Here is a 27,476-nt window from a genome sequence, read left to right as displayed (position 1 = left end):
AAAGGCATTTTTCATTTCTGTCACGGTGTTTTTGATCTCTAAACATTTCTTTTTGATTCCTTCTTAGAATGTAAATTTATCTGCGTATAATGCTCAGTTGTTCTTGCATGTTGTCTAGTTTATCCACTTGAGCATAACATAGTAATCAAGAGTTATTTTAAAATCCTGGTCTAGTAATTCCTACATCCCTGCCAGAGATGGGTCAAATTATGATACTTGGCCTGTCTCTTCAAAGTGTGTGTTTTGCCTTTTAGTATATCTTGCAATTTTTTGACAGCTCGATATGATTGATATACGAGGTAAAAGGAATTTCTATAAATAGGGCTTTAGTAGTGTAGATGCTTTTGAACTGTGGTGTTGGAGAAGACTCTTGAGAGTCCCTTGGACTGCAAGGAGATCCAACCAGTCCATTCTGAAATCAGCCCTGGGATTTCTTTGGAAGGAATGATGCTAAAGCTGAAACTCCAGTACTTTGGCCACCTCATGTGAAGAGTTGACTCATTGGAAAAGACTGATGCTGGGAGGGATTGAGGGCAGGAGGAGAAGGGGATGACAGAGGATGAGATGGCTGGATGGCATCACTGACTTGATGGGCCTGAGTATGAGTGAACTCCGGGAGTTGGTGATGGACAGGGAGGCCTGGCGTGCTGCGATTCATGGGGTCGCAAAGAGTCGGACATGACTGAGTAACTGAACTGAACTGACTGTAGTGGTAGGATGCTGGGGAGGAGCAGCCTCCCACAGTTCCATGACTGGGTTTCAGTCTTTTAGTGAGTCTGTGCCTGTGGAATGTGAACTTCACAAGTGCTTCTCAGTGCCTCATCCACCCCTCTTAGGTGGGGCACAATGGCTTAAGAGGACTGGAGCTGGGGATTTCCCTTATCCAACACGAAAAGCTAGAACTGGTTAGAGATGGGTATTTTCTTTCCCCTAGATCAGTCAGGCTCTGATAAAACCCCCAAAAGGTTAGACTATAGTTAAACAGTTTCCCCTGATGGCAGATCTTAAGAACAGAATGCTCTGTAGTATTTTTAAAAGGTTCTTTCCCCGCCCTGCCACCCACAAAAGCACAAAGGGATTTTTCTCAATACTCAATGTAAGAACCTGCCAGATACCTGGAAGGTTATTGTGGGGGCCCTGAATAACTATAAGTACCTGCAGAGTTTTTAATTTTGAGTTGTCCACACTGAGCCTCCAGCAATTTATTACAATCCAGGTTTCCCTGCTCCAATACTGGTTCCCACAGAGGTTTCTGTTTCTGTAAGTTGTGATTCAGGCCAGCAGTCTGCCTTTGTCCTATGACCTCACTTTTTTAAAGATCTAAGAATTGTTGATTTTTCGGTTTTTTCAGGTTTTTGCTCATTCTTAGGACAGAATAGTGATTTCCAAGCTTCTTACATGCCATACTGAAACCCTTCTGTCCATTTTTTCAAAGTGGGTTATTTATATTTTTATTGTTGAGTTATAAAAGTTTTTTTTTTTTATATTCTGGATATAAAGTCTCTTATCTGATATATGACCTGCAAGTATTTTCTCCCATTCTGTGGCACGCTTAGTTACTCAATCATGTCCGACTCTTTGCGACCCCATGGACTGTAGCCCACCAGGCTCCTCTGTCCATGGGATTTTCCAGGCAAGAATACTGGAATGGGTTGCCATGCCCTCCTCCAGGGGATCTTCCCAACCCAGGGATCAAACCCAGGTCTCCCGCATTGCAGGTGGATTCTTTACCATCTGAGCCACCAGGTAAGTCCCCTTCTGCCATTTCTTTGGTGATGTCCTTTGCAATACAAAAGGTTTTCATTTTGATGAAGTATAATTGCCTTTTTCTTTTACTGCTTTTGCTTTTGGTGTCATATTCAAGAAACTACTGTCTAATTTGATAGTGATTTATGACTATCTTTTCTTCTATGAGTTTTCTATTTTTAGTTATTACATTTAGGTCATTGGTCTGTCCCCCCTCACCCACTGGCCTGTTTTGAGTCAATTATTTTATATGGCACTATGGAGGGGGTCCAACTTCATTCTTTTGCCTGTGGCTATCTAGCTGTCTCAGCATGATTTGTTAAAAAGACTATTCATTTCCCCTGTGGACCTGACTGTTCCCATTGGCTCTTAACTCTCTAAGATGATGCAACACCCTTGTTTCCCACATTATTTTCTTAAGTGTCCACATAGCTCTATGTATTTTGCTGACAGAACCTCTGAAAAGATAGCTGTAAATACATAATACCATATATACAATACCAGACCTACAAGACCTTTTAGAACTAACACCCAAAAAAGATTCCTTTTCATTACAGGGGACTGGAATGCAAAAGTAGGAAGTGAAGAAACACCTGGAGTAACAGGCAAATTTGGCCTTGGAGTACGGAATAAAGCAGGGCAAAGCCTAATACAGTTTTGCCAAGAGAATGCACCGGTCATAGCAAACACCCATTTCCAACAACACAAGAGAAGACTCTACACATGGACAACACCAGATGGCCAACACCGAAATCAGACTGATTATATCCTTTGCAGCCAAAGATGGAGAAGCTCTATACGGTCAGCAAAAACAAGACCAGGAGCTGACTGTGGCTCAGATCATGAACTCCTTATTGCCAAATTCAGACTTAAATTGAAGAAAGTGGGGAAAACCACTAGACCATTCAGGTATGACCTAAATCAAATCCCTTATGACTATACAGTGGAAGTGAGAAATAGATTTAAGGGACTAGATCTGATAGAGTGCCCGAAGAACTATGGACAGAGGTTCATGATATTGCACAGGAGACAGAGATCAAGACCATCCCCAAGAAAAAGAAATGCAAAAAAGCAAAATGGCTGTCTGGGGAGGCCTTACAAATAGCTGTGAAAAGAAGAGAAGCGAAAAGGAAAGGAGAAAAGGAAAGGTATACCCATTTGAATGCAAAGTTCCAAAGAATAGCAAGGAGAGATAAGAAAGCCTTCTCAGAGATCAATGCAAAGAAATAGAGGAAAACAATAGAATGGGAAAGACTAGAGAGCTCTTCAAGAAAATTAGAGATACCAAGGGAACATTTCATGCAAAGATGAGCTCAATAAAGGACAGAAATGGTATGGACCTAACAGAGCAGAAGATATTAAGAAGAGGTGGCAAGAATACACAGAAGAACTGTACAAAAAAGATCTTCATGACCCAGATAATCATGATGGTATGATCACTCACCTAGAGCCAGACATCTTGGAATGCGAAGTCAAGCGGGCCTTAGAAAGCATCACTAGGAACAAAGCTAGTGGAGGTGATGGAATTCCAGTGGAGCTGTTTCAAATCCTGAAAGATGATGATGTGAAAGTGCTGCACTCAATATGCCAGCAAATTTGGAAAACTCAGCAGTGGCCACAGGACTGGAAAAGGTCAGTTTTCATTCCAATTCCAAAGAAAGGCAATGCAAAAGAACGCTCAAACTACTGCACAATTGCACTCATCTCACATGCTAGTAAAGTAATGTTCAAAATTCTCCAAGCCAGGTTTCAGCAGTACATGAACCGTTAACTTCCAGATGTTCAAGCTGGTTTTAGAAAAGGCAGAGGAACCAGAGATCAAATTGCCAACATCTGCTGGATCATCGAGAAAGCAAGAGAGTTCCAGAAAAACATCTATTTCTGCTTTATTGACTATGCCAAAGCCTTTGACTGTGTGGATCACAATCAACTGTGGAAAATTCTGAAAGAGATGGGAATACCAGAACACCTGACCTGCCTCTTGAGAAACCTATATGCAGGTCAGAAAGCAACAGTTAGAACTGGACATGGAACAACAGACAGGTTCCAAATAGGAAAAGGAGTACGCCAAGGCTGTATATTGTCACCCTGCTTATTTAACTTCTATGCAGAGTACATCATGAGAAACACTGGGCTGGAAGAAGCACAAGCTGGAATCAAGATTGCCGGGAGAAATATCAATAACCTCAGATACACAGATGACACCACCCTTATGGCAGAAAGTGAAGAACTAAAGAGCCTCTTGTTGAAAGTGAAAGAGAGTGAAAAAGCTGGCTTAAAGCTCAACATCCAGAAAACTAAGATCATGGCATCCAGTCCCATCACTTCATGGCAAATAGATGGGGAAACAGTGGAAACAGTGTCAGACTTTATTTTTGGGAGCTCCAAAATCACACAGACGGTGATTGCAGCCATAAAATTAAAAGACGCTTACCCCTTGGAAGAAAAGTTATGACCAACCTAGACAGCATATTAAAAAGCAGAGAGTTTTTGGCTCTCTGAGGGGCACCATGGCGGTTGGCAAGAACAAGCGCCTCACGAAAGGAGGCAAAAAGGGAGCCAAGAAGAAAGTGGTTGACTGATTTTCTAAAAAAGATTGGTATGATGTGAAAGCACCAGCTATGTTCAATATAAGGAATATTGGGAAAACACTGGTCACGAGAACTCAAGGAACCAAAACTGCATCTAATAGCCTCAAAGGTCGTGTTTTTGAAGTGAGTCTTGCTGATCTCTAGAATGATGAAGCAGCATTTAGAAAATTCAGGCTAATTACTGAGGATTTTCCGGGCAAAAACTGCCCGACTAATTTTCATGGTATGGATCTTACCCGTGACAAAATGTGCTCCATGGTCAAAAAACGGCAGACCATGATTGAAGCTCATGTTGATGTCAAAACTACCGATGGTTACTTGCTTCATCTGTTCTGTGTGGGTTTTACTAAAAAGCACCAACAATCAGATTCGGAAGACCTCTTACACCCAGCACCAGCAGGTGCGCCAGATCTCCAAGATGATGGAAATCATGACCTGAGAGGTGCAGACAAATGACTTGAAAGAGGTGGTCAATAAACTGATTCCAGATAGCATTGGAAAAGACACAGAAAAGGCTTGCCAATCTATTTATCCGCTCCATGATGTCTTCGTTAGAAAAGGAAAAATGCTGAGTTCAGTTCAGTTTAATCGCTCAGTCGTGTCTGACTCTCTGCGACCCCATGAATCGCAGCACGCCAGGCCTCCCTGTCCATCACCATCCCCGGGAGTTCACTCAGACTCACGTCCATGGAGTCTGGACGCCATCCAGCCATCTCATCCTCGGTCGTCCCCTTCTCCTCCTGCCCCCAATCCCTCCCAGCATCAGAGTCTTTTCCAATGAGTCAACTCTTCGCATGAGGTGGCCAAAGTACTGGAGTTTCAGCTTTAGCATAATTCCTTCCAAAGAAATCCCAGGGCTGATCTCCTTCAGAATGGACTGGTTGGATCTCCTTGCAGTCCAAGGGACTCTCAAGAGTCTTCTCCAACACCACAGTTCAAAAGCATCAATTCTTCGGTGCTCAGCCTTCTTCACAGTCCAACTCTCACATCCATACATGACCACAGGAAAAACCATAGCCTTGACTAGACGGACCTTAGTCGGCAAAGTAATGTCTCTGCTTTTGAATACACTATCTAGGTTGGTCATAACTTTTCTTCCAAGGAGTAAGCGTCTTTTCATTTCATGGCTGCAGTCACCATCTGCAGTGATTTTGGAGCCCCCCAAAATAAAGTCTGACACTGTTTCTACTGTTTCCCCATCTATTTCCCATGAAGTGATGGGACCGGATGCCATGATCTTCCGTTTTCTGAATGTTGAGCTTTAGGCCAACTTTTTTGCTCTCCTCTTTCACTTATAGCTGTGAAAAGAAGAGAGGGGAAAAGGAAAGATATAAGCATCTGAATGCAGAGTTCCAAAGAATAGCAAGAAGAGATAAGAAAGCCTTCTTTAGCAATCAATGCAAAGAAATAGAGGAAAACAACAGAATGGGAAAGACTAGAGATCTCTTCAAGAAAATTAGAGATACCGAGGGAACATTTCATGCAAAGATGGGCTCAATAAAGGACAGAAATGGTATGGACCTAACAGAAGCAGAAGATATTAAGAAGAGGTGGCAAGAATACACAGAAGAACTGTACAAAAGAGATCTTCACGACCCAGATAATCATGATGATGTGATCACTAATCTGGAGCCAGACATCTTGGAATGCGAAGTCAAGCGGGCCTTAGAAAGCATCACTAGGAACAAAGCTAGTGGAGGTGACGGAATTCCAGTGGAGCTGTTTCAAATCCTGAAAGATGATGATGTGAAAGTGCTGCACTCAATATGCCAGCAAATTTGGAAAACTCAGCAGTGGCCACAGGACTGGAAAAGGTCAGTTTTCATTCCGATTCCAAAGAAAGGCAATGCAAAAGAACGCTCAAACTACTGCACAATTGCACTCATCTCACATGCTAGTAAAGTAATGTTCAAAATTCTCCAAGCCATGCTTCAGCAATTCGTGAACCATGAACTCCCTGATGTTCAAGCTGGTTTTAGAAAAGGCAGAGGAACCAGAGATCAAATTGCCAACATCCGCTGGATCATGGAAAAAGCAAGAGAGTTCCAGAAAAACATCTATTTCTGCTTTATTGACTATGCCAAAGCCTTTGACTGTGTGGATCACAAGAAACTGTGGAAAATTCTGAAAGAGACGGGAATACCAGACCACCTGACCTGCCTCTTGAGAAACCTATATGCAGGTCAGAAAGCAACAGTTAGAACTGGACGTGGAACAACAGATTGGTTCCATATGCAGAGTACATCATGAGAAACACTGGACTGGAAGAAACACAAGCTGGAATCAAGATTGCTGGGAGAAATATCAATAACCTCAGATATGCTATGACACCACCCTTATGGCAGAAAGTGAAGAGGAGCTAAAAAGCCTCTTGATGAAAGTGAAAGAGGAGAGTGAAAAGTTGGCTTAAAGCTCAACATTCAGAAAAATGCTGAAGAAGCCCAAGTTTGAATTGGGAAAATCATGGAGCTACATGGTGAAGGTAGTAGTTCTGGCAAAGCTACTGGGGATGAGACAGATGCTAAAGTTGAACGAGCTGATGGATACAAGCCACCAGTCCAAGAATCGGTTTAAAATGCAGACTCTTAACGGTGACAAATAAAAGATCTTATTTGTAATTTAAAAAAAAGCAGAGGCATTACTTTGTCAACAAAGGTCCGTCTCATCAAGGGCTATGGTTTTTCCAGTAGTCATGTATGGATGTGAGAGTTGGACTAAAAAGAAAGCTGAGTGCCGAAGAACTGATACTTTTGAACTGTGGTGTTGGAGAAGACTCTTGAGAGTCCCTTGGACTGCAAGGAGATCCAACCAGTCCATCCTAAAGGAGATCAGTCCTGGGTGTTCATTGGAAGGACTGATGTTGAAGCTGAAATTCCAATACTCTGGCCATCTGATGTGAAGAGCTGACTCATTTGAAAGGACCCTGATGCTGGGAAAGACTGAAAGGGGACGACAGAGGATGAGATGATTGGATGGCGTCACTAACTCAATGGACATAAGTTTGGGGAAACTCTGGGAGTTGGTGACGGACAGGGAGGCCTGGCATGCTGTGGTTCATGGGGTCACAAAGTCAGACATGACTGAGCAACTGAACTGAAAGAATATATGGAAAGCATTCTATAGAGAAAGGAAAGAAAGCCTCTGCAGCTATCTGTGAAATCTGATACATTTATTCATTTATTCAACTCTCATATAAGGCACTTCTGTACTAAATGTGTAGGTTCTGGGCTAGGCATGGAGTTACAAAGATGAACCAGACATTTTTTCCTGCCGTTGAGAAGACAGATAAAAAATAAAACAATTAGGCTGTTTTAAAAGCATTTACTCAGTAGAGGGAGCACAACTCTCCATTTTACAGAACACACAAATGAGGTATAAAGAAGAAAATCACTCACTAAAGATGACATTATGGGGGACAGGGACAGGAGTGATGGGGAAAGAATCGCAGACCTTAAGGAAGAAATCAGAGTCAAAGCTTTGGGCCTCAAATGGCCAAGCCAATGACTAGCCACAAGGTCATGCGAGGGCCACATTTATGACTTTCATGGGCCCTAGCTACTTTTGCCTTTGTGGAACCCTTCCTACATTAAAATATATATATATTGAGACATCCCTGGTGGTCTGGTGGCTAAGAATCTGCCTGCCAATGCAGGGGACATAGGTTCAGTTCCTGCACTGTGGAGGCTACACATGCCGAGGGGCACCTAAGTCCACGCATCAAAACTACTGTGCCTGTGCGCCGCAACTACTGAAGCCCGCTCTCCGGAGCCTACGCTCTGCAGCAAGAAGCCACCACAGTGAGAAGCCCACGCACTGCAACTAGAGAGCAGTGCCTGCTTGCTGCAACAGAGAAAGCCCGTGCGCAGAAATGAAGACCCAGCACAGCCAAAAATAAAGAAAAATAAAAAACTTTTAAAGTATTTAAAAATATATTTTATAACTGCATTAATATAAAGATGTACAATCCAAGGTGGATTATATCCATTTTCTCTTCTGATTAAAAGAAATTAAGACATTTTAATGGGCCACTGGGCACTGTGCCTACTGGGTAAGTCAGCCCTGAATCCTGCTGTCTCTCCACAGCTATGCACCAAGAATTCTCTCCCTGGCTGCCAAGTCCCATTGCTCTACTGCTTCCAAGATTCTGTCCTTTACTGGGTTTAACTGATCAAGTGGCTAAATCTTATACTATATCCACTATACTAAATCCACAAAAAAAGGTAACCTCATTCTCTACTCATATGAGCACTGTAAAGTTACTGGACAGTCATTTGCCAATAATGTATATTCTGTGCTTAAGGAAGGTTTAGATATATTCAAGAATGATCAATCCCAAACAAAGAAACAGACACGTCAAGACCTACAAATGGCAAAATCATAGGAAGCATGTGCTTGGCATCTTGGGGACAGCCAAAAAGTATCTGTTCATCTGCTCATTCATTCAAGCACAAGACAGTCATAAAGTCTCTTCCCTTATAAAACCATCTAAGGAAGAAGACATAATAAATATGCAAGTAAATATATATTTTTAGTATGAAATAATTTCTGGTAGCAGTGTTATAAAGAAAAATAAAGCAGAGTGCGAGAAGAAAGAATGAAAAAGTAGGCTATCATGTGGCTACACGTAGACACTCTGGTTTCCCCAAACAGGTTTCCAACAAACGGAGAACATGGGCAGGCTGGATAGTAAGACTAGCTCATGCAGAATGCCTTATTTCCTTGGCTTTTACATTATTCCCACTTTTCACCCCAAGAAATGGCTCCAGAGCAACAACCACCTTCCTCAGTGATGAGAAAAAGTTGTAAGTCCTCATTTGGCATAGCTATTTACTTGCTATATGTCAACAAACAAGGCATTTCTCTCTACACCTCAGTTTCCCCAAATATACAATGAGGAGGTGGGTTTAAGTGATTTTCAAGGCCCATTAAAGGTAAAATACTGTAATAATTCATGCCAAATCTAACTCCAAAGCTTTGGAGTCAGCTATAATACTCCGACTTTCTAGACTGCCACAGTTTCCTTAGTTACCACAGAAGTGAAAGCAAATGCCTCTACTGTGGTGAGATGTGATATAACAGGATGCTACCAAATTAAGTCAATGAAAATTTACCAAGCAATGACCATATGCAAGCATCAGAAATATCCATCACTTGGAGGACAGCCTCTTGCCCTAGCTTCAGGTACCTGTTAACTGCAAAGGGCCCTAAACTCTGGAACCCCATCCACCAGGGCAACCTGGCACTTCAGAGGTCTCAACTGATCCTCTCAAGTCAGAGACTGAGCAACCGTGCAGCTAGAGACATCACTCTTTCACGAAACATTGGAGATGACGAAGTCCAATCTTTGCCCCTGTGGTAGTCACAGTCCAAGGGGTAGGAGGGGAGACAGACTATTAAACTAATATGATAAAGATAACCATTGACACATAAACAAAATGCTGTGTAAGCCCAGAGAAAGGAGAGATTAGCTAGTTTCTGAACCTGTTACGAATACAGCAAAACCATCATGCTAGCTGCCTCTGTCTCTTGCGGGAAGATACCATAACATGTGAAGTCCAAAGTTTCATGGCATACCCATATTTGTAACTCCCACTTTCCTTCTTGTTCACATTTTTCTCTAACTCCTTAGCCCAGCAAGAATTCAAGGCCAATTAATTACAGTGCAATTACCTCATTTTCCAGACCTCATAAATCATCTGGGGACCATGAAGACATTGGTCATGCTTAGTCAAACTGTGAAGCCTGCCATGGACAGTACACCGTGGGCAGCGGAGTGAGAGCAGACACTGGCTGGGATAACTGTTGTGGCTGCTGTCTGCCCACCACTCTACCCCTCCCGCTATCACCAGAAAAGCGCATGCTCCAGGCCAGCTGAACTTCTACAGAAGTGGAAGGAATATTTAATGACCTCTCTCACATTCAACAATCATCAAATTTGGGGGCATTTAATGCTCACTTCCTGGGTTCTTCAATTCCTACCTCATAAAATGTCTATTTCTCCAACTGGGTTCCTCTCCACCTGGTCCTCCTCTCTTTCCTACCTGCACTCCAGCTTTCCATACACTCTTTACTTTTCTACCCATCCTTAAAGACCAACCCAGACGTCACCTCGTCCAGAAGCCCTTCCAGAACTGAACTATGAAACTCCTAAAGCCCATGTGTCTGGAATATCCACCCACCTATGAAATCTCCCTCCAGATTTTCACTGCTACACCTCGTTGGTCCAGACTTTATCTGGCGCTGTCTCCTAGACGTGCAGTCACTTCTGAGGTGCTCTCTCTGCCAGAACAATTCATAACAGAAGCAGCCACTTTATCAGACACCATCTGCCTGCATCAGCCCCCTACTCTGACAAACTATGACAATTTCCTACTGCCTTTGGATTAAAGTCCAAAACTCCTTGGTATGACACACAAGGCACTTCATAATCTGGTACAACCAGCTACTTATCTCAACACCTCCAACAAACGGCCTTTCACTCCAGCCTCACTCAATCACCTACCACTCTAACATGCTCCTCCCTTTCCTCCCTCGGTGCTTTGGCTGCTGCGGTCTTCTCTTCCTAGAATTCTTTCCTGACCTTCACTCTCTAGCTCATTTCTATTCCTTAAGATGCACCTCAAATATCACCTCTTTTGTGACATATTCTCCAACTTTATTCACTCACACACCCATTCAACAACTGTTAACTGATCATGCTATGCTTTAGACAGGGAATACAATAATAAGTAAATAACAGCTCTCACTCTCAAGGAGCTTAGAGTCTAGCAGATCTCCTCAGGCAGAGTAGTTCCCTTCCTCCTCTGTTCTCCAGAAATTTACAATTTGCACAAATCTCTAAGGTCACATTTACTACATTTAATATAATACTTATTTCTGAGTCTGTTTTTATGTCTAGACTCTAACCATTTTGAGGTCAAGGATCTTTTACTTTTAAGGTTTTACTGAGGTATAGCATCCATCTCAGGTGGACAATTCACTGACTCTTCATATATTTAGAGAGTTGTACAGCCATCTTATTTTAAATCATTTCCATCACACTATAAAGAAAGCTCAAAGCTCACTGCCCTCCCTGTTCCTTTCCCTAGACCTGCTGCTGCTGCTGCTAAGTTGCCTCAGATGTGTCCAACTCTGTGCGACCCCAGAGACGGAAGCCCACCAGGCTCTAAGCAACCCCTAATCTACTTTATATCTCTATAGATTTGTCTGTTCTGGATCTTTCATATAAATAAAGTCACACAATATGCTGTCTTTACTTACTGGCTTCTTTTATGGTGCATAATAGGTAGCATGTTTTTCAAGGCTTATCCATGTATCATGATACAGCAGGTATCAGTAGCTCACGCCTTTTTTGAACAGGTAATCTTCCACTGTATGGATATACATTTTATGTAACCATTTACCAGGTGATAGACATTTGAGCCATCTACTTTTTGGCTATTATAATACTGCTATGAACATTTGTGTAAGTTTTTATGGAGACAAATGTTTTTATTTCTCAAGTATATATCTAGAGTGGAATTACTGGGTCATATGGCAAATCCATGCTTAACCTTCTGAGGTACTGACAAACTGTTTTCCACAGCAACTGTACCATTTTACATTTCCACTAGCAGTGCAGGAGGAGTCCAATTTTTCTACATCCACAACACCTGCTATTACATCTTTTTGATTATAGCATCATATTGGGCATGAAGTGGTATCGTGGTTTTGATTTGCATTTTTCTGATGGCTAATGATGTTCAACATCTTTTCAAGTGCTTATTGCCATTTGTGATTTTCTTTTTTGAAAAAGGTCTAGTCAGATCATTTGTTCATATTTTACCGCATTATTTACCTTTTTCTTATTAACTGGTAAGAGCTCATCACATATCCCAAATATAAATCCCTCATCAGAAATATGGTTTACAAATATTTTCTCCCATTTAGCAATCCAAAGTGGTCTGATAATCATCTGAATCTTACTCATTTTCACATTTCAAAGCACTGCACATGTTCAGTAAATGTTAGGTGGGCATTACTGCTTTTAACTGCTTTGAAGACAAGAATAATGCCTTACTTGTTCAGCATCTCCCTCACATGTCACACCTAGCACTAGACATAAAGCACATGCTCTGGAAATACACAGACGCTGAGTAACTCTCACTTGAACAAAACAGTGGGAATGATGTTGTAGAAGAATCCAGAGGAACTGGGAAAGCCACCTGAAACCAACAGAACTTATTTACATTGGCTACTACCAGTTACCCCTGAGACCGCTGCTGCTCCCTGAGAGTAAGAAGCAACTTCAGTATAAGCTATTCTTACAGTGGCCCACGCTAAGAAGTAGTCATCAAAACGTTCCATTACTTAGAAAACCAGCCACCCTCCCTCCATTCCCTTAGCCAGTGAGAGATGGCAAGCACATGAGAGCACTAACTGAGATGCCGGCTCTGCTTGAAATGCCCTTTCTTCTCCTTGAGGAGGTCAAACTTGGCCTAAAGAGACAGCCTGGTATCTGGATCACATCAGTGATGCACAGCTGGCACAGGTGCTCCATCCTCTGTGGGTTTTAAGTTAGAAAGTGACATCTCCTCTTAAGCACTAGCATGAAATCCTTCATGATTATTAACAGCAAACAGTAAATACTGAATACTTTCCAAACTTGTAAGCATACAAATAGGACTGAGGGAAGCTTTGGGAAAAAGGAAAAACTGAAGAACATGGTTGGTTCTACCAGAAGGCCTAGATCAGTAGGGCAGGAAATGTCTCTTATCATCTCTTCCCTTCTATTATTCAAGCTACAAACATAATCCAGGTCCTTCAACCTCATGCCTTTCTTGCCAGTCACTGCACTCAAGTTCAAAATCTTCTGGTTTCCTAGTACTGCCAGTAAGAGAAAGTAAGAACTCCCCAGTAGGCTACATAGTGCCCTCCCAGAAAGCACTCAGAGTGAGCTCACATGACCACACAAGGCCATGACCTGCCCCAGACTGCCTTCCAGTTTCACCCTCCTCTGCTCCTGCACACCTCTGGCATTTAACATGTGCTCCCCCGCACTATACATAATACACCAGAAAGCACACTTTGAAATTAGATAAATCTGGAAGTACTACTTGCCTTGATTAAGGTATGTCTTCCTCGCCTCTCTAATCCCTTCTCCATTTCTGTCCCCCAAGTGATCTTTCTAGAACGCAGATCTGATCCACGCCACTCACCTGTGCTTAAAGTTCTTCCACGGTTAATCACCCACTACACATAAAAATCCAAACTCCTCAGGGATCTCATACCCACCTCCCTTTCCAGTCCCCCTTTCTCACCACGCCCACCCTCTACTCAAGATGCTGCGGTGACACTAACCTTACTCAGTGCCCCGGCCTGCTGTTCCCTCCCTCTCACTCGCACCTTGCTCATATTGCTCCTTCTGCCCAGAGGGTCTTTCCCTTCTTTTCTTGGCTGATTAACCTCTGGTCATTCTTTCCACACCAGCTGAAATGCCACTTCTCTGGGGAGCCTCTCTTGATCTCTTGCCATTTTCTGTGCTCACAGAGAGCTCTGTGAGTCTCTGTATTACAGCAGTTGTTACAACTACTTATTTCACTAACTCTTCCACTGGACTACGAGCAGCCTGAGAGCAGAGCCTAGGTCTTCATTATCCTTCACAGCTAAGACAGTGCTGTGATAAACGCTCAGTGCATGCTTGATGAATGGATACACGAATAAACAGGATTCTCCCACCATACACCCAAGGCTGGCCTAACAAATACCTTTATTACTTCTTTAAGCCAACAACACTGTGACTCAAGTGTCTCACTGACTTGTCTCAGTAACAACTGTGTGGTAGAGACAGGATAAAAAGGCAGATCTTCAGAGTCTCAGACCAACGTCCAGAACTCTCCTCCCACTCTACATTCATATTTCCAACTGCCTAATTAACACCACCACTTAGATGTTTACATAGCCATCTCAAACTCAGCATAGACAAACACAAGTTTTCTGTATTTCCTTCTCCTCACCCCAACAAAAATTTCTCCTAGTCTGTCCTGTCAGTACACAGCAACATCAGCCATGGTGTTGCCAACTACTCAAGTGAAAGCAAAACAAACTCAAAAAACCTGCAAGTCAAGCTTGATTATTTTCATCCCTTACGTCCCATATCCAATCCACCAGCAAGTCCTGTAGGCTCTACTTCAAAGCATTCTAATTTCATCTCGCCATCTCTGCCACCCTACTCACACTCCCCCTCGCCCTCAACTCCAAAACTATCATCTCTCACTCAGACTACTGCCAACAGCCTCTTAACTGCCCTCCTCGAATGCTCCCCTACAATCCATTCTCCTCAAAGCAGCCAAAAAGATCTTTTTGAAAAATGCAAATCAGCTCGCCTCACTATTTTAAAAACCATCCAAAGTCTTCATTGTACTCTCAATAAAATTCAACACATTCAGCGGCATCTACAAGGCCTTACATATCTGACTCTGCCAAACTCCGCGACTTCATACGGTACTATTTTTCTCTTGCTCACTGTAACTCAGCCCCACTGGTCATCTTCCTTGGTCCCAAGACATGCGTAACCCGTTGCCACCGATTCGTAGTTGGTTCTCCCTCGACTTGACACGGTATGCTTCCAAATCTTCAAGCTGCTAAGTCTTCTTCATTCAGGTCTCAGTTTAAATATCACCTCCCCAGAGGCATTCCATAAACCTCCCCATTGAAAGTAGCATCTCTCCTTGAGTCATTCTCCATCCTTTTCTCAGAGTACTTAACACCATTTGAAGTTATCCTGCTAGTTACTTATTCATTATCTGTGTTTCCCCTATTAGAAAGTAAACTTCACAAGAGCAAGGACCCGACCTAGAAAAATTCCTGACATTCTGAAGTTGCAAGTATTTGAATCAGAATGAATAAATAATATACATTATATATTTAACAAACACTTGAGTGAATGTGAGTGAATGAATTAAGGAATGGAATGGGAAAGGCAAAAAATAATAAGTGCACTCTATTTAATATTTTTATGGCTGCTCACTTTTCTCCACCCTGCTTTTGGTTTTGCTCAGATCCCCACAATCTCTTGGACTGTAATACTCCCAACTAATTTCTTCTTTCCCCAAGCTGATCCTTCCAAAAATAACTTCCAGCCTTCTACCAGATTTGATCATTCTGAGACATAGATCTGAGTGTGTTGTAAGTTCAAGCCTCTTAGCATGTTGTTAACAGAGGAGCCTGGTAGGCTGCAGTCCATGGGGTCGCAAAGAGTCGGACACGACTGAGCAACTTCACTTTCACTTTTCACTTTCATGCACTGGAGAAGGAAATGGCAACCCACTCCAGTGTTCTTGCCTGGAGAATTCCAGGGACGGGGGATCCTGATGGACTGCCGTCTATGGGGTCACATAGAGTCGGACACGACTGAAGCGACTTAGCAGCAGCAGCATGTTGTTAAAAAGGCCTTGCCAACTTTATCACCCACTGCTATCCCCCTACATTTAATCTATATTCCACTAATACAGGAATTCTTATAGTTCCCAGAATATTCTACGTGGAATAGAATAGAATATTCTATTCTAACGCCTTTAAGCCTTTGCATATCTTTTCATTTTGCTGGACCACTCTTCCCTTTCTCACAGACTATGTACTGAACTCAATCCTCAAGAACCATCTCAAGCATCCTCTGTTAAGTCTTTAATGATTCCCTCAAGCAGCTAGTCACTCTCTCCTTTGTCACCACAGTACGTAACACACACTTGCACTACACTGCAATCATTTGTTTCCATGTCTGTCTTCCTCTATGTGACCATCAGCCCCCTGAAAGCAGGAGTTATGTCTTCATGTTTGTGTCCCCTGCACTGTATCAGGTGTATTGAAGGACTCAATAAATGCTGACTGAAGGAATGAGTGGATATGTCTTAATTCCTCAACCTGGCATTTGAAGTCAACCTCATACTGGCTCCAACCTATGTTTCTCCATTTAGTACTTAGTCCTCTCTTACTTGCTGATCCCCAATCACATTTACTTTCTCATATTTACTTGGGACCTTTATTTCTAATGCTCTCTCTCAGTTCAGTTCAGTTGCTCAGTCGTGTCCAACTCTTTGTGACCCAGTGAACCGCAGCACGCCAGGCCTCCCTGTCCATCACCAACTCCCGGAGTTTACTCAAACTCATGTCCATCAAGTCGGTGATGCCATCCAACCATCTCATCCTCTGTCGTCCCCTTCTTCTCCTGCCCTCAATCTTTCCAAGCATCAGGGTCTTTTCAAATGAGCCAGCTCTTTGCATCAGGTGGCCAAAGTACTGGAGTTTCAGCTTCAACATCAGTCCTTTCAATGAACACCCAGGACTGATCTCCTTTAAGATGGACAGGCTGGATCTCTTTGCAGTCCAAGGGACTCTCAAGAGTCTTCTCCAACACCACAGTTCAAAAGCACCAATTCTTCTGTGCTCAACCTTCTTTACAGTCCAACTCTCACATCAATACATGACACTGGAAAAACCATAGCCTTGACCAGACGGACCTCTGTTGGCAAAGTAATGTCTCTGCTTTTTAATATGCTATCTAGGTTGGTCATAACTTTCCTTCCAAGGAGTAAGTGTCTTTTAATTTCATGGCTGCAATCACCATCGGCAGTGATTTTGGAGCCCAGAAAAATAAAGTCAGCCACTGTTTCCACTGTTTCCCCATCTATTTGCCATGAAGTGATGGGACTGGATGCCATGATCTTAATTTTCTGAATGTTGAGCTTTAAGCCTCTCTTTAATGCTTTAATTAAATTAAATTAAATTAAGTTTTAATGCTCTCTCTAGTGAAACTTAAATCATCCATTAAGGTCCAGCTCAGGCATCTCCTTCTCCATGAAGTCTTCCCTAACCATTTTGATAAGAAGAGATTTACTTTCCCAACAGCAGTCTTTCTACTGATGAGGTATTTAGAACGTCTTATTTTATAATTATAGCCTTGCCAATTGAACTATATGTGCTACTTTTCTAACTGAACTATGAAAGCTCTTTGAAGGCATGAAACATGAATTAGTATATTTCTTCTCAACTTAAGTACCTAACACAGTGCATTGCATAAAGCAAGCAGGTATCACTAAAGTTTTATTAGTGGAGAAAGGTACGTTTAATAGTATGCTTAGAGATAATATGCCTCCAGTCCTTCACATATATGTGCTTTTACCTTGGTATAAATTAGTCTCTTGATCATATGACAAACATTATTCTTGCTTTAAGAATGAGACCAATGTCATATCCTCTCTGAAGTCTTCCCTAACTCTCCCAAATACACTTTCATACTCTGCCACGTACCTGTGGTACCTGTACATGACTTCACTCATCACACTACATTGGTCATTATCATTTAGGGGGTCCTTCTCCCTACTAGACCATGAACTCTTGAATCACAGAGTCTCTTTAAACATTTGTAGGGTTCTTTTTGTTTGGTTGTTTTTTCTTTTTGGCCACAACGTGCAGCATGCAGGATCTTAGTTCCTTGACCAAGGATCGTACCCGTGCCCCCTGCAGTGGAAGAGTGGAGTCTTTACCACTGGACTGCCAAGGAAGTCCCTCTATAATCATTTATGAATTCCCAACACAAAATAAAGTATCTGGCAAAATTAAATGCTCAATAAATATATGGTGAATTTTGAAAACAGTAAATTCATGTTGTAGAGTATACCAGAAATAGAGATCATGGCATCCCATCTCTGGGTTCAAATCTCAGTTCTACTTACAAGCTATCCACCCCTGAATAAGTGACTTGGCAATGCCTCAGTTTTTATTCATCTGGAAAGTGATGACAATAATAGTATTAAAAGAGAATTAAAACAGCTAATGCATGTAAAATGCTTGGTGTAATGCCTGCCAGGCAGCATGCACTAAAAAAGTTAGCTATTGTTTGTTATCATTAGAAAGAGAGCTACATGACAGGAAGCTTAATGACACCTCAGCAAGAGAGTGGGCTCAATCCTATGGGCAAATGGGGAGTAGAATGCCACTGGAGACGTCCTCAGTAACAGACACACTCAGTTACTGAGAACATCCTACTGGGAATGGGGAAGGAGGGCAGAGGGAACAGACCATGGCAGGGCTATGCTCTCTGCCTTCAGCTTCCCCTTTCCCCACTGGTTCTCCCTAGTTGCTCAGGGCCAAAAGCCCCATGGCCGTAACTCAGCATCCTCTCGGGACAGCTGCACTTTAGAGGGAACTAATGAGTTTATGTTTACCAACAGATTTTCCTCTGAGGAACAGAAAGATAAATGACTTCAAGAAGGGAAAACACAAAGAAATAAAATAGAGAAGAGGAATGACACTGGGTGGATTATCCTGGCTTGACTTCCACAGAGTAAGCTTTTAGGCCAATAGCCCCAGGTGAACTGAACCTAATTAACTCCAAGTGAAGTGAACCTAAATTCATCAGAGGATTCTCTGGCAGGGCATGTGCCTCCATCATGGGTCAAAGATGCAAAGAAGTAGGATCTAGGAAGAGAGGACTAAAAAGATGAAGCTACAGAAATGAGAATTCCAGCCCAATCTGAAGAATACTGCAGCGGAGGAAATCAAAGAAGGAAGAGGCTGACCAAAGAATGATAAACTCCCTTTCACTGTTATTTAGTCGCACTAAGTTGTGTCCAACTCTTTTGTAACCCCACAGACTATAGCCCACCAGGCTCCTCTGTCCATGGGACTTCCTAGGCAAGAATACTGAAGTGGGTAGCCATTTCTTCCTCCAGATGATCTTCTCCAGGCAGGTCTCCTGCATTGGCAGGTTGATTCTTTGTGTTTAAACACAGACAAGGTGACCACTTGCAGGGAGTGTTTGACATGGGTAAATGGATTAGATTTAAGATCCTGCAATAAGCATTTGAATATCTACTCTATGGTAACTATTGTGAAAGATCAGGTGCTGGGAACACAGAGGTGATATGGTCTGTCCCCTCAGTAAGTCCACTGCTCAGTGGAGGAGACAAACAACACAGCACAGCCGAGTGCTGACCGATGTCTACACAGGGCACTGGAGGCACAGAGCAGGTCCTCAGATTCCGTGCTATGACTCACTGGTGAGGAGCAGGACGGCATTCATGAAAACTGGAAAAGCGGTTTATAAGCAAATAGTACTGTCAGGAGCTATTGTATCACTGCCAGGCCAGGACAGACAGTGTGTCAGTTAATCTTTGCAATTTAGTCAACACTTCCTTAAACCTGAGTAGAATCCACATCTATAAACATTCTCATTTATTCAACAAATATAATCAATGTCTGCTATTGCCAAGCACTGGCTAAGGCAGAGGAATACAGAGATGAGAAAGACAGTTCCTGCATTCAAAAAATTAGAACATTCCTCTTCATCTTCTCTTATTCTCTCTCCGACCTTCCCTTAATGACCAGCCTGTGTATGTGCTCATTGTGCCCGATTATTTGTGACCCATGGACCCACCAGGCTCCTCTGTCCATGGAATTTTCCAGGCAAGAATACTGGAGTGGGTTGCTATTTCCTGCTCCAGGGGATCTTCCAGACCCAGGGATCAAATCCGTATCTCTTGCGTCTTCCACATCTCCCTCATGAGCAGGCAGATTCTTTACCACTGTGCTGCCTGGGAAGCTCTTTATTGACCAGAGGACACTTCAAATTCCTTCTGGAAGTAGATGAGTTATTAAGCAACAGGTTAATTGCAAAAAGAAAGAGTGAGCTGGGTGGCGGGGGCGGGCGGTGGGAAGTTTGTAATGGGAAATCAAATGGAAAAAACTGTGCGTGTCGACAGGGTGTCTGCCGGAGTATGAGACTGACTGCACAGAAAGTCAAAGGTTATGGTATTGGAGGTTATATGTAGGCCTTTTTGTCTAAAACTTTCCTATCACCATTTTTCTACTCTTATCCTAAGATTATTAGCACAGATTATTAATAATAATTATACCTTCATTCAGTCATTCTCTACCATTTACCGAGTACCCAACAGGAATTATAGGACTCACAAAGCAAAGTAAAATACAGGGATCCAAGACTTTCAAAGCTGCAGGAGACCTCTAGAAGTCATGTGGTCCAAATCTACCATTTCAAAGATGAAGAATCAAAGTGTGGAATCGCTCATGAGCTCTTATCTTCAAACATCTATTGAGTCATACTCTATGCCAGGCACCAAGGATATAAGGATGGATAGGAAAACAGCAACAGACTTTATTTTCTTGGGCTTCAAAATCACTGCAGATGGTGACTGCAGCCATGAAATCAAAGGATGCTTGCTCTTTGGAAGAAAAGCTATGACAAAGCTAGACAGTATACTAAAAAGCAGAGACATCACTTTGCCAACAAAGGTCCATATAGTCAAAACTATGGTTTTTCCAGCAGTCAGGTATGGATGTGAAAGTCAGACCATTAAGAAGGCTGGGCACCAAAGAATTGATGCTTTCGAACTGTGGTGGGGGAAAAGACTCTTGAGTCTCTTATATGGCAAGGAGATCAAACCAGTGAATCCTAAAGGAAATCAACTCTGAATATACATTGCAAGGACTGATGCTGAAGTTCCAAATATTTTAGCCACCTGATGCCAAGAGCTGACTCATTGGAAAAGACTCTAATGCTGGGAAAGATAGAAGGCAGGAGGAGAAGCAGACAACAGAAGAGGTGATGGTTGGATGGCATCACCAACTCAATGGAGATGAGTCTGAGCAAACTCCAGGAGATGGTGAAGAACGGGGGAAGCCTGGAGTGCTGCAGACCATGGAATCGCAGAGTCGGACACAACTGAGCAACAAAAAGCACTTTCAAAGAGAACTCGGTCTCAAAGAATGTGATCCCAGTCAAATCACCTCTGTAAATGAAGTCCCACACTTACACAGCAGAAATGTCTAGCATAGGACAGCATGGGAAGTTACAGTACTCATACTGCCCACAGTGGTTAAGAGCACAGATGCTGTAGTCATCTTGGATTTGAACCCTACCTCTGTCATTTACCATCTGACCAAATTAGCCAAGTTACTTAAATCCCTCTGTGCCTCAGTTTCCACATGTGTAGAATGGATATAGCCATAACAATATCTATCTTGTAAAGCTGTGGTATGAAATTAGATAATGCATAGAAAACACTTGGCACAGGAACTGGCACATAGTAAGTACTGTATCATTTTGCCTTCAGCACTCCCGCTGAGCCCTGGCCTTAGAATCCTTCTAAACACAGTCTTCTAAGCATCTATTATCATTTGGCTATCTCCGAGATAAAACAGTACCTGCTATTCCTAGTCTAAAACCTAGGTCTATCGTTTATAACTAGGTTTTTTTTTTTTTTTTTTGCACACTACATTACGCTACTACTCATTTTAAAATGATTAGTCTTTAAAAAGTCTTTTAAAAAAATCCAAAGATACATGGTCAGATAGCCAAGATTAAACTTCAGTCACATATGCTTCAATCCTTCAACAAACTCTTGACTTTCCCTAGAGAAGAAAATCCTTGGAAACAAGGAGCATTTATCAAATGTCTACAAGGAAAAACCCATGGGAGGGAAAACAAAAAACAAAACAAACAGTCCAAGATTACTACTTTGAAAAAGCAACAGATGGGAATATCTACAGTCTGCCTGAGAAGACGATGGCACCCCACTCCAGTACTCCTGCCTGAAAAATCCCATGGATGGAGCCTAGTGGGCTACAGTCCATGGGGTCGTGAAGAGTCGGACATGACTGAGCAACTTCACTTTCACTTTTCACCTTCATGCATTGGAGAAGGAAATGGCAGCCCACTCCAGTGTTCTTGGCCTGGAGAATCCCAGGGACAGGGGAGCCTGGTGGGCTGCCGACTATGAGGTCGCACAGAGTTGGACACGACTGAAGCGACTTAGCAGCAACCTGAGAAAAGAAGATATGATATAGATTGCCACTTCCTCCTTGATGTACATATGGCACCTACTCCACTGACACAGCACCTGTGACACAAATTTGTATTTATCACTCTCCACCTAGGCTAGTCTGTGACCTCCTTGAAGGCAGTTATCACACATTATCCATGATATGATCAAGCATAGCACAGTACCTAGAACAATTAATCAAAAAGTTTGATGAATTGATAAATGAACACAGAGAAAAATCATGAAAGACAAGGAAAGAGGGTATTAGTGTAGATCAGACTAGTTCTACACGACAAGAGCGCCTTGGGCTTGGACCTTAAATACACATAGGATTTGGAAAGACACGGAGAAAGGGAAGGTACTCCAGGCAGACAGGACAGCACAAACAAAGACCTGGTAGGAATCAGAAACATGGTACACAGGATGTTAGAGCTTTAGTCACGATTTAGTTCAACAGTTCAGCTCTCATAGGGATGCTGTAAATATTCAATTTAAAGAAAAGCACATACGACTAAGGAGAGGAGTGTATTACCACTATTCCAAACTAATAATTGTTGAACACTGTTTGGTGCCTGTTTTATGCCAGGCCCCACACTGAGTGAAGGGACTGTGACCATGAGCAAGATGGACCTGGACTCTGCTCTTGGGCAGCCAACAGTCTAGTGGGGAAGACACAGACAGTTAAAATAATGCTTGGTAGAGGTGGGCTAGAGGAGGTACAGGGAGGCTGAAGGAACGTAAAACAGGGTCACCCAATCAGTGGACAGTAAGAGAAAGCTCCCTGGCTTTTAAGGTGTGGTTTGAGACACTCAACGGGTTCTGAGTCCCTTCAAGGACTACGAGTCTTCAAAGTGAGATTTTTTTTTTTTTTTAATAAAGGGTTTCATGACTAAGGTTTTTAAACCACCAATCTAATCCAATCTTTTCTTTTAACAAGAATAAATCAGGGCCCAGAAGAGGTAAATGACGCACTAAAGGCAACAATAAGTTAGCTGCAGGCTGCTTTGAACTTGAGCTGGAAGCTACTCACTTATCTGCACGATATCACATCATTTTGGCAGATGAACAACTACTGGGAGAAGACACACCCAGAATTCACAGGAACTATCCAGGCAGGCAGGCTGGCCCCAATAGGATGTAGAAGTGTTTTTTTAGCTTAGGTCCCAAGCCAAGTCTCCATGCCAAGATGGTGCCTCCAATTCCTCTAATGGCTGGCCCGCTACCCCTTCACGAAGGAACTCACAGGCTCTAGAGTAAGTCAGCTTCCGGGCCTCCAAGCTGGTACCTATGCTTTATCCTCCCCAACACGTTCAAGCACCCTATGGTGTTTAGCAAGTGAAAGAACTTAGCCAGTCATCACAGCCTGTTTAATACCTAGCCTGAGCTGGTTAGACCCATAGCTCATCTCCCTAACTACCACTGGGCTGGTCACTCCCCATGACCAGGGAGGGGCTCAGCAGAATCACGTTATTGGTAAACTAAAGGATCTGTATAGAAAAACCAATATTCTTTTAGTTAACCCCCACTCTGAACCTCTCAGGAATGAAATGCTGCTTCACATATTTGTGATGGGTCCTTTGTACATTAAGAAAGGGGTAGTTTACTTTGGTAAGATAAGCCTGGCTTGAGAATGGAACCTAGGTGCTCAGCATAGCACGGTGGTGTAAAACTTAGTTCTGCACGGCAGAGGCAGACCCCAGGTGGAATCTGCACTTCCCCATCATGAACTGTTGGAATCCTGGGAATGCCACTTAGCCTCTCTTGCCTCAGTCTCCTCATTTACAAAATGCAATAAACACCAACTAATTCACAGGGTTGCTGTTAATAATAAATGAAATAATGCAGGCTTTAAACAGGAGCTGATTTATGATAAGGGCTCAATAAACAGTGGTCTTTTCTACTACTAGCTCTTTTCCTAAGCCCTCTTTTCTATTCAGGAGAAGCAGTAAGTGAAACCTAAACTACCTTAACTGCTACAGAAAGTAATAATGAAAAAGAAAAAAGGAAAGGAAAAGAATATGAATAAACTGATGGCTGCTATTCCAGACTACTTATGCTAAGGACATCTGATACTGGAAAACAGATCAGATATCCTAAAGAAATCAGAGCATGGAGTCTTTCCAAAGAAGTGGCATCTTAGCTAGATTATCCATTACTTTTTTATAATCTGAGCTTCACAGCAGTCTCTCTACCAAGTAGAAACTGTTAAGGGAGAGCAACTCTGATACCACATGCTTCTCTGTAAACCTAACTTTTCATTTTTCAACTCCAACCCATCTCCATCATAAAGACTTCAATGACTCTCAGCAGATTTGAGTGCTGGTCTCTAGCACCCCACTGAATCTGTTATACCCTTCCATTATGAAAAGTATCTAGTATTGCAGCAGGCCATTTGCTTGTCTTTTCTCTACATTATAGATTGGTAAAGATCCTGTCTTACTCATCTTTGAATTCCCAGTGCATAATACATGGAAGACTCCCATAATTACAAATTAAAGGATGGATTTCACTTTCTGTTTCACTAGTTAAGGATGCTAAAAAAAAAAAAAAACAGCTGAGGAAGCATTAGTAGAAACTCACTCACAAACTAAGGTCACCCAGACCATACCCCTGCCTCTCCCCCTCTTTATTTGAGCTTGAAGGGAAAACTGTTCCTGCTTCTCAGAGTTACTTTCTTAAACACACAAGGAAAAGGACAGAACCAGTCCACACAGAATTTCCAGACAGCAGATTATATTATTTCTTAGTAAATGAAACAAGGAACAGAAGTTTCTGGGACGAATGCTAGTGCTTCATATAAAGTTGACTTCTAGGCATGACACTCTGGAAGTATAATTATGACACTAGAAGCGCTTAGATTTTTAAAACAGTAAGGAAGATAAGCAAAAATCAAAAATATCTAATTTCAAAACTTTCTTTTCTCCTTTGCCAAAACGTTTGCTCTTTATCTCAATGCACCCTGGTACATGTAACTGAAATCAGCTCCCCTGCCCACCCCCCGCTCAAAGGAGGCCATGATTAACAAAGCATGTATAATAACCAAAACACATTATTTACTTTTATAAGGCACTTTCAAATATATCTCACTGGACTACAGCCAACCATAATCACAAAAACTTAAAGCTGAAAGGGGCTTGGAAGTCATTTCCACAACTACTCCAGTTCACCAATCAAGTGGTATCCAAACACGCGTAGTCTTTAGTGACTGAAAGATACGGGTCTAAAATGGTTCTTTAAAAATCTCTCCCTGCTCTGACCACTTGTCAGTTTCTCAGTCTCCTCTCCCCATCTTAATGTTCTTAACCAGGTAAACCAAAACCTCCAAGTCATCCCACCACCAAACAACAGGCTTTGCTTCTCAAGTCCACTTCTACTCCCTTTCTCTGGGCCTCATCCCCAATCCCCACCCCACACTCCCACCCAGCCAAGGCCTCTAAGAAACTGATCCCTCAGACATCCCACTGGTTCCATCCCTAACAATCAAACCCCTTTCTTCTATTCCTCCCTGCTGTCCATATGCTGTCATGGGCAAGACCACAGGCACCCCTAGCCATGAATGTACCTTTGGCCTCGGAATCTTTTCCCTTTCCTTTCTCACCTTCTCTCTCTGCTTCTCAGCGCTGTCCCTTCATTCCCTTCAAACTCAATGTCTCCTTCCTCCTAGTGATTTCCTTCAAGGACCACTGGTCACTGAATACACCCGTTGTTAAATGCCTGTTACGTAGGTAAAAGAGACATACACCCTCAACAGCTCACTCTCAAAAAACTCATAAGTCTAATAGGAAAAAGGGAAAAGGAGAAAGTGAGAGAATCGCTGATTCGTTAAGCCTCGACTCCTCTGAGAAGCCTTCCCTACCCCAAACTGCACTGGTCCCCTCTTCTCAGTGCCACAGTTACACCTCCATGAAAAGACTTCTTGTGCGTCTCCCACCACCATACCTTGGGTTCTTCTATGGGAAGGTCCCTAGCACCTACCCCTGAGCTTCGCTCAAAGGTGATACTTAAACGTTTAAGTGAGTGAATGGATAAATTTCGCTATAGGATAGTTCATTCACCCATTCGTTCTATCATTCGTTGACCAAAACTCTATCGAGCCCACATTATGTACAAAGTTCTAGAACTTAAAGCGCTCTTACATAAAAAATAACTCAAACCTGAAATACTAGTAAATAAACACTTTTCCGTGGTCCGCGTCCCCCGCCCGGACTCCAAACCCAGACAGTCCTTTCCTTTCCCTCAGTGAAAACCCGGCTTTCCCTCACAGAAGTCTACGCCCCTCTAACTCAAACCACCTGGCAGCCCTTTAGTCCTCCCCAAGACCCTCAACTAATCCTAAATCTTAACACCCCCATCCCTCTGGCTTCTCTCTCTGTCCTCCACCTCCACCCTTGAGGTTGCTGCAAGTCTTCTACCCCATGACTGCCTCCGAGTCCCCGAGTACTGGGTACCTCAGATTTCCCTCTCCGCGCACCCACTACCCAGTTGGCTCCTTCCCTCTAAGGATCTCGTCTCTCCTAGGACCCCTACTCCCGATACCTCCCCTCCCTTCCCTTCAGTTTCAGGTTGAGTCTTTCTTCTCCTCAATTCTCAACTCTTCTCACCTCATCCAGCTCCCGTTCTCCGGCAGCACCGGCTCCAACCTCCACCTCCACCACTGCCGCCATCTTCACAGCTCTCCCCCTCCCCGCAGGCCCCGCGCGAGCCAGCTGCTTCCGCCGCTCAACTGCTTCTAGCAAATCGGCTGTACAAGCTTCGGCAGAGGGGGCGGGGCACCAAGACAGGCAGAGACCCGAAGGCAACTAAGAGACCGTCTGCCTGCTACCCAATTAAAGGTTAAGGAGGAGCGGATTCCGTGTACTTCTAAGCTTCGGCGGCGGAGGAGGGATCTTGGCAAACGAGAAATTAGCCTTGTATTATTTTCAGTACAAATATGTCACCAATTTTTCCCTGTGTAGAACCAAAGAGAAGAGCCCCAAGGCTGTCTACTTTGCGACGCTCCCTCAATGGGCAACTCTTGCGAAGCGTGGAGACTACTAAGGACTACATCTCCCAGAATGCCTAGAAACTGACCCGGAAGTTTAAAGTCCGCTCTCTCCGGGGGATTTGCAAGGCGTGAAATATACAGAAACTACCCGAAAGTACTTTTCTGTCTAAGCACGTGTCTTCTTACCTAGGTGGGAGTCAGTTTCCGGGAACAGCGGCTTCTTGAGGCCCCAGAACCTGTTCCCGGGCTTCGGGAGGCGGAAGAGTGGTGCTTCGGGTCAGAAGGCGGAGGTTAGAGGACAAAATTGGCGGGAGAACGTTTTTGGGTTTTTTTTTT

At 43.0% G+C, this 27,476-nt stretch overlaps 1 protein-coding gene and 1 pseudogene across 1 annotated transcript in view; one reads left to right on the top strand and one right to left on the bottom strand.

The window, feature by feature from the left end:
- The window catches only part of RNF121 (ring finger protein 121), an 80,910-nt gene extending 54,089 nt beyond the window's left edge, over nucleotides 1–26,821 (bottom strand). The window contains exon 1 of the mRNA XM_068988269.1: nucleotides 26,758–26,821. Coding sequence (XP_068844370.1) covers nucleotides 26,758–26,820 — 63 coding nt within the window. The 5' untranslated portion in view covers nucleotide 26,821. The remainder of the gene's footprint in view (nucleotides 1–26,757) is intronic.
- Nucleotides 4,257–6,911, top strand: LOC138092896 (small ribosomal subunit protein eS1-like; annotated as a pseudogene).
- Nucleotides 26,822–27,476: the final 655 nt, after the last annotated feature.

Source organism: Capricornis sumatraensis, chromosome 16 (assembly GCF_032405125.1).
Source record: "Capricornis sumatraensis isolate serow.1 chromosome 16, serow.2, whole genome shotgun sequence".
Taxonomy (NCBI): Eukaryota; Metazoa; Chordata; class Mammalia; order Artiodactyla; family Bovidae; genus Capricornis; species Capricornis sumatraensis.
Note: the sequence above shows the minus strand (reverse complement) of the source record. Positions and strands in the feature narration are given on the sequence as shown.